At 34.3% G+C, this 7,762-nt stretch overlaps 1 protein-coding gene across 2 annotated transcripts in view; it reads left to right on the top strand.

Moving 5' to 3' along the window:
* Window positions 1-1,350: 1,350 nt before the first annotated feature.
* The window catches only part of LOC103973664 (uncharacterized), a 6,572-nt gene continuing 160 nt past the window's right edge, over window positions 1,351-7,762 (top strand). The window contains exons 1-7 of one of the 2 annotated variants that reach the window (XM_009388296.3): window positions 1,354-1,565; window positions 1,684-1,801; window positions 1,927-1,970; window positions 5,004-5,114; window positions 5,847-5,939; window positions 6,089-6,207; window positions 7,579-7,762. The exon at window positions 7,579-7,762 is cut by the window's right edge and continues 160 nt beyond it. In XM_009388296.3, coding sequence (XP_009386571.1) covers window positions 1,474-1,565; window positions 1,684-1,801; window positions 1,927-1,970; window positions 5,004-5,114; window positions 5,847-5,939; window positions 6,089-6,207; window positions 7,579-7,703 — 702 coding nt within the window. In that variant the 5' untranslated portion in view covers window positions 1,354-1,473 and the 3' untranslated portion in view covers window positions 7,704-7,762. Of the gene's footprint in view, window positions 1,566-1,683; window positions 1,802-1,926; window positions 1,971-5,003; window positions 5,115-5,846; window positions 5,940-6,088; window positions 6,208-7,578 lie in introns of both variants that reach the window. The other variant, XM_065083405.1, reaches the window with a different exon arrangement.

Below are 7,762 nucleotides of genomic sequence, written 5' to 3'. Positions count from 1 at the left end.
AATAAATATTGTAATATTTCAAAATATATATTCCTAAAGTAAGGTTACATAAAAACATAAAAGTTTTTCATCCTTTATTTTGAAATATGTTAAGAGTTCTTAATCTTTATTCAAAATTACTTTAAAACACTCATCAAAAATATTTATGAAACCTTAATGCATATAATAATGTTAAAAATTAAGGTTTGTGAGAATTTGAATAAATTAATATTATGTTACGATGCTTTTGGACATGGTTATAGTGTATTTAACTCAGTAACAAAACGTATAATTAAAAAATACTGATTTCATTGAACCAATTGGTTTAACACCAAATACATTTAATTGGCTCGGACTACTTGGGATTCGATGGAAACTCAAAAAATAAAACTATCAATTGTCAATGAGGATATTTTTATTATTTTATAAAATTGAGACTCTCTTAAGACATTTAAAAAATGAAGGGCTTTTTTCATAACAAAATCAAAATCAAAATTTGAGGCTTTTTTCATGAAATCGTCTGTTTTATTATGTATTTTGTAGGCAAAATTACATATTGATCGATCATCCATCTAATGATATATATATATATATATGAAAATTAGATAATGTATACGTTAAATTCAAATTTAGAGAGGTGAATGCGAATGTGATATATAGATAGATATATGATGTGGGAGAATATTTCATGTCAGTAGATGTCCATGCTATTTCAAAACTTAGATGGTTTAGTGTTCTTACTCTAAGTAAGTGTTAATCTCCGTAATTTATATCCATTTCGAATCAGTCGATACTGGTTCAAATACGTGAAAAGGAGAACGTAAGTGGATGAAGTGTAGGACGAATATGGATTCAAATGGATGCCAATGAATTAAAAAAGAAAAACACAAGAAACAAATTTGATTCTATCAATCATTTTTCTTAGATAGAAAAGATTAAAATAAATATTAAAAACATAACAAGCATGAGAATAACAATTGTTAAACATAACAATCAACTGGACAATAACTTTTGACCATTATAGATACATTAATACACTTGGTTATCAGGTTTTGTTCAAGTAAACTTTAGAATGCTAGTCGAATCGATCGGCTTTAACTTTGTTTTACAAATTAGTTAGAATCAAACTCAAAAACCTTTTAAGATTCGTAGGCAATTGTTGTACAGCATTTTCTTGCCATGGATTTGACATTGTCGGATTAATGAGATAAACCATACAATATGTAATGAGATAACTCGTAAGATAGAACATTCTGAACATGAAGCCAGTTTTGACATGCAACCTAATCTGCAAGTGCTACGTTTTCGAACTTTCAAGTCATGCCACACTCCGGATCCGATCCGTTAAAGCCGACATGCCAAGGTGAGGCGCTGCATCCGCTAATAAGCACATCAGCTCGATCCAAAAGAGGAGTTGTCGAGACCTCTCAATTGAGCACCAACCGGTGGAGCATTTCTTCGAGCACGTGATCGGCGGGGTTTGTATCCACGAAGATGTTGGAAAGCTTCTTCTCGGCCAGGCCAAGGCAAGGCGGGGCCCCCGAGGCCGTACCGCCCGTTACCCTCCTCTCCGGTCCTCCTTCCTGGTCTCCCTCTATTTCCTCACTTCCTCTCTACACCCTTTTCCTTCTTTAAGAACCTGACCCCATCTCTGGATTCTCGTTGCTCACATAAATATGCATTTCCTTTCATAAAAGGAATCAGTGGGAAGACGTCTCTTCTGTTTCAATTCGCTATCAACCGCGCATCGGAGACAAATGGCGATGTGGTTTTCATCTGTAACAAGAGGAGATTAGAGTACAAGCCACCCTTTCTTTCACAGGCATTCTCTCTCAGCCTGTCTTTCATTGTTTCCATTTGGATTCTGAAAACTAGGCCGTTTTGTATTCTGTTCATTATTTCTTTTCTTCTGATCTCTTGAGATTCACTTTCTTTCTTCTTTTTCAGGACATCGATCCAGCTGCTGAATTGCTTGAAAGGATACAAATGAAGTAAGATATTCTAATCCACAGATGTTTCCTCTTTTTATCGCGATTTCACATTTTTTATTCTTTTTGACTTAATAGAATGGGCATCTTAATCTAATGATAAATAGGTATATATACGTGCATGTAGCTACTGGAAAAAGTTATAAAATCTAGTCGAGCTTGTGCTGTGGTTGACCAACTTTGGGCAGTATGGATTCTTTTAGTTACTTACCTATTTCTATATGTAAATGTAACAAGATAATTGTAAACGTAAAATTTTTATTTTGTGTTTTTTGGATTAGAACTTAATTATTCATTTGGAGGAATTATCTTACACATGAATGGGAAAATTGGTTAATGCACTGTGAGCACAAAATTGGCTCGTCCTGGAATTTGGCAGCAGAAGATATGCCACATCTTATGGTAAATTGACTAACCTAGATGAGCAAGGCAATGTTGATTGTAGAACAAAGTTTGTTGGTTGACATTAAATGTTTGTATTGCATCTACAACGACTTTTTTAATTTGGAGGAGCATATGGTTGTGATATGACCAAATTATGAGATATGAATCTCATGTCTTGTGACAGTACTCAGGTATCTGGTTAACTTTCACCTGAAGTTTCTGAATACTGGAAAGTTGGTTACTGTGAATTTTACTTTAGATATTAATTTAGACATGTACTTGCGAACACAATCTTGATCTCGTTAACTTTGGCAACATAAAAAGGGGGAAGAAAAAAGAAAAAAGGATAGAGCATTCTTGACTTCTTCCATGGTGTTGTAAATAAGACAAAATTCTTCAATGACACAATTTGTACAGCATTAATTTGGAAGGATACATGGGAATTTCACTTTAATAGAAATGAATTATAGAGCCGAACAGCTGATAAAAAAATTTTAAGACAAATTATAATGAAAAGGATGTAGTAAGATTTGGATCAGGAAGGTTTCATATTTCTTGAACCATTTCCATCTCCACTGTAAATGCAATGGTTTTGCAATCAAAATAAGCTGACATGTGAAGAAGATTCTAGTATAGATAACTATCCAACTGAAGATTCACTAAGAAGATACAATGGAGTTATGGAGACATATACAAGAATAATAACTAAAAAAACTATGACTCCTATGCTTTAATGCTGAGAGAATGTGACATATTGGAATTTGAGCAAATAAGAGGCCTGGAACAGTAAAAAAGGTTTACCTGAATTCTCTTTAATTGTGTCGGAACATCACCTTGAGTCCACTCATATCTTTTTGGAACTTCGTCATCACATTAATAGCTTCTCGCATCCAGTAGTGGAAAACTTAAACATCATTATTCATTGTTAAAAGTAGCCATCGGTTTCACCTGGCAAGGAATTTAATTTCACCCGGACCAGTCCATATACTGACCAGTGTTTACCAGTTCAAGTGTGAACCGAGATGTAGATGCCCCATTTCAGACGGTTTATTATATTTTTAAATAGTACGTCTGGCTGTTTTAATAGAGAACTGGATTGATAGTTTTTGCCCTGTAATGCTTTCAATTCCTCAGAAGACATCTTCCCTCCACATCAAAGCCTGACCGTCGATGCCCACCTACTGCTGCCCATCCACCTATCACTCATAGCCCAGCACACTCTATGCTCTAGTACCTCTCCTCTTCCTCCACCACCTTTTTTTCCTTCTCCTACTTCAATGCGTGCTCTCCTCCTCCTCCTCCGCCTCCTCCTCTTTCCTTCCTTCTTCCTTCTTTGACCTCCCCTTGAAGTTAAACGGTACCACGGTATACGACAGCATACTATGTGTCAGTATGTCGGCATGGGTCAGACCCACTCTAGTTCAGCCATTGACCAGTACATGTCCAGTTACCAAAATTTCGTTCCTTGTCACACAATTTTGTCAAAAATACTAGGCACTATAAGGCACTGAGGCTTCTTATTGTCTAAGGTGATAGGTGCTTAGCTTCTTAGGTGCCTGCCCAAGTGAATCAAGGCACTTATTTTAATAAAATTATGAAAATATAACAGTATAGACTATAGATAGTGATTAAAATAAAAAACATCAATCAAAATACAAGTTTTATATCATAACATATGCAAGATGATTACCATCAAAGCACCAAATTACACAAGTTTAACTGTCTATATAGCATTCAATCAACAAAATGATAATTTAATTATTCATATCTAAATAACAAAACAAAAGAAATGAAACCATATATCAATCCAAGAGCTTTAATGATCATCAAGATCCACCAGATCATCATCAACATCATTTGTGATCTTGGCTCATCTACTTACATCCTTCAGACTCTTCTATTTCGTCAAATCAACTTTCTCCTCTTTAGCATTTCTTGACAATATTGGTTTTACCTTACTTTGATTCTAAACCCTGAAAAATAACATCCCCAGCTGAAGTTTCTCTTGTTCGGGGAAGAGATGCGACCTCCCAATAGCAGGATAAAAGATAATTATTTTTTTTTGCTGAAAAGATAGAAAAAAACTATGGAAAGGATGTCAAGGAGACTTGCAAGGCCTTTATTTAATTTCTAATTATAGGCTATTATAAAGAAAAAAAATAGACTATTCTTTCAATATGTTGCTGTTCTTCATTGTTTCTTTGTGGTTGAATTGTGTTTGACCCTTTATTTTGGGCAGTTGCACATCACGGGAAAGTGGAGGAAGCATTAGCCTCTTTAGGAGTTCCCAACATGAATTTTTAATCCATTTGCTCTTCATGAAGGGTTACTAACCTTTCTTGATGTGGACTAAGAGATGTGACTTGTGATCCTCATAAAGATAGGAATCGTCGTACCCTTTTGCCATCTTCGACCCCAGTGGAACCTCATGACTCATCTGGACTGAGAAACAGGGAGGTCCATGTGGAGGCAGCTCTTGGTCTGGGACTGGCCCACTTACCTGCATTGTAACGAGACATTTGTAGGAGACATGCTTCAGATGGCATGGAAAACTTTTTCAAATTTGGCTTGTTAGTCAATAGAAAGAACCTACATTAACATAATCTTGAAAGGAAAGTAACAGATTAAGTTTAAACTTCCATCTGCTTGTAGGTACATTGAAGACTATGAGGGAATCACAAAGTATTTTGCAGCATTTCATCTGTACAAGAGCTTTCCTACTGCAATAATCATTGATGATTTTGGAGATCTGTTTATTGATAGGTAGTTTTTCTTTTTACTTGGTTTTGTTTCTGCATTCAATTGTGAAAGAAACTAATCGCTGTTGCTGTTGTGCATTGTACGTATATGTTACTGGTTATCTTCTAATATATAAGTCAGATAACTTGTTCATGCAAAATCAGGTGGCTTTCTTCTTTGGATCAATGGGCCAATTCATGTGTATGCTTCTAGTTAAGACTTATTGAGCTATAACCTGTGACTAAATGGATTATATCATGAATACAAATAGTGATATATATTTTTTTTCACTTTGTATTGTATCTGCATTAAATTGTGAAAGAAACCCACCAATGCTGCGGTCGAGTGTAGTAGCAGTTACCTTCTAATATAAGTCAGATACCTTGTTCATGCAAAATCAGGTGGATTTCTTCTTTGGATCAACCGACCAATTCATGTGTATGCTTCTAATTAGGACTTATGAGCTATGAACTGTGAATAAATGGATTATACCATGAATTTAAATAGTGCAACTAAATAAATAACGAGGGGTTTAAATAGACTTGCCTTCTATTTCACAGCAGCAATTTGTGATCACAATGAACTTCCTAAAATATTTATCGATTTTCTTCCCTTACCTATGTTATACAGTCATAGTTTAGTAAACAGATTTTCTTTATATAATTGTAATGCCTTGTTTCTGTGGATTTTCATTCATTGCTTATTATTTTTCTCCTTTTAATGCACCAACATGTAGTATGTTTATTGAATTTTCAGGAGTTGTCAACATAAATATGGCAATGCAAGGGGTAGAGATCTTGCCATGGCTCGAACTATGGCCTTATGCCAAGATGCTATAGCTTATGCGAAGTAAGAAATGCTTCAAGCACAAATTTTTATTTGATAATTCAGGCAAAGTTCTAGATTTCATTTGATGAGAAAACCTTATAGCATTTTTATTTTCTGGTATTGTGCAAGTTCAAATATTTACAATAGCATCTTATTTGTTTTCTATCTAGCCAAAAACAGCAAGCCCAAAGATTGTGCAACCTTTTACTTGCTGATACACACCAAGGAGACAGCCCAAGATTGTTATTCATTTATAAGAGATGGGTTCAGTGCATCTTGACAATTCAGGGTATTTTTCTATGGAACATTGGTCATAATTGAAAAACTCTTTTGAATAAGAAATGTGGATTTCTTATCGTGCTTAGATGAGATATATTATTCTTTTTTTTGTTACTGATTGTTTATTCTTAATAATGAGCAGTGCTGAAGAATCACTAATAATTAAACTGCATCATGTTGGTTTGTTGTATTCGGTGATATCTAAGGTTTTATCATGAATGCCAAGGTTAATGGTTTAGATGGTCCAGTTGGATGCCTAGGAAAAATTTCTGAAATATAATATTTAAATGCAATATTTTATTCAAGTAAATATATATAGTCCCACAAAACTATGTACGATAAAAGAATATGCAATTCAATTAAAGATTAGTCACTTTTTTGTACATGTTATGAAAAGGAGCAACATGAAAATTAGTTTTTATAAATTTATTTTGGAAATAATTAAACAAGAGAATTACATATAACATGAATTCATACTTCTCACTGAGTGCAAAAGATGAGTGACTTAAATTGCAAAAGTTGATTGAATAGCGTAAACATCATAATAGTTTAGCAAGAACTAATAATGTGCTACAATTTGACCATGATTTGATGTAAGTGAATAGTTGAGGTGCGTGTACGCAGGACGCATATGATGTATGAACTTCATATAAATGGTTTAATGTTTATTAAAGGTGTAATATATGATATGTGATCTTTTGTGGAGAAAGCAGTCACTTACCTAATTAAGCATTAGTTTCTTGCAGAAGTGGCCGGTTGATTGCAACATAAGTGATCAGGTAACTGTTTTGCCTAAAAATGAGGAAACCACTAGGTGCCTAGGCACGATTGTCAAGCCTGTAAAAATTTCTCCATGCTTGAACTTTGTACACCATCTGACTTTTAACAAGAATCGTAAACTGAAGAAATTACATCTCTTTTCTGGTCTTTCATTTTTTCCCCTTCTGTTCTTACAAAAGTTATCCCGTCAAAACTTTCCTCAGAAGCTTCTTTATCTGATTGGCTAACACAAATTTGTAACTTCAGCAATTTCAGACAAGGTGTAAAAAATAACATGACTTGAACTATTAGCTACTGTTTGTTGCATGTGATATTTTGTGTTCTGTACAATATGTTTTAGTAATCAAATGTGGTCTTGGATTAATGAGTTAATAGTCTAGCTAGAAATCTTTTGCAAGTCCAGATGCAGTATTCTCTGTTGTTCACTGCTAGATGCCCATCCAACTAGGTTGAGCTGCAATTTTGGAAATTTCATGCAAAAGCCAATTTCAACCTATCACCTGACTGGTTTCATTAATTTACTAAATTCCAGGTTTAAGCAATTTAATCATGCAAGCATTTTAGTCTGATAGCACAATTATTTGTATCCTTTTTTTAACAGGTGATATATCTGGTTCTTTCATTTTGAAGTATAGCAGCATCTCAGGCAATCACCTGGCTAAAACGAGAACTGCCAAATACTCCATTGCACTTCAGTCTCTTTTACTGGAGGTTTTTGAAAGCTGATGTGATTTTGGCTGGTTTTATGATGAGATGTAATTAAATGAAAGCCTGTTTTTATTTTA

Source organism: Musa acuminata, chromosome BXJ1-9 (genome assembly GCF_036884655.1).
Source record: "Musa acuminata AAA Group cultivar baxijiao chromosome BXJ1-9, Cavendish_Baxijiao_AAA, whole genome shotgun sequence".
Taxonomy (NCBI): Eukaryota; Viridiplantae; Streptophyta; class Magnoliopsida; order Zingiberales; family Musaceae; genus Musa; species Musa acuminata.
The sequence above is the reverse complement of the archived record's forward strand: the minus strand, read 5'-3'. Positions and strand labels throughout refer to the sequence as shown.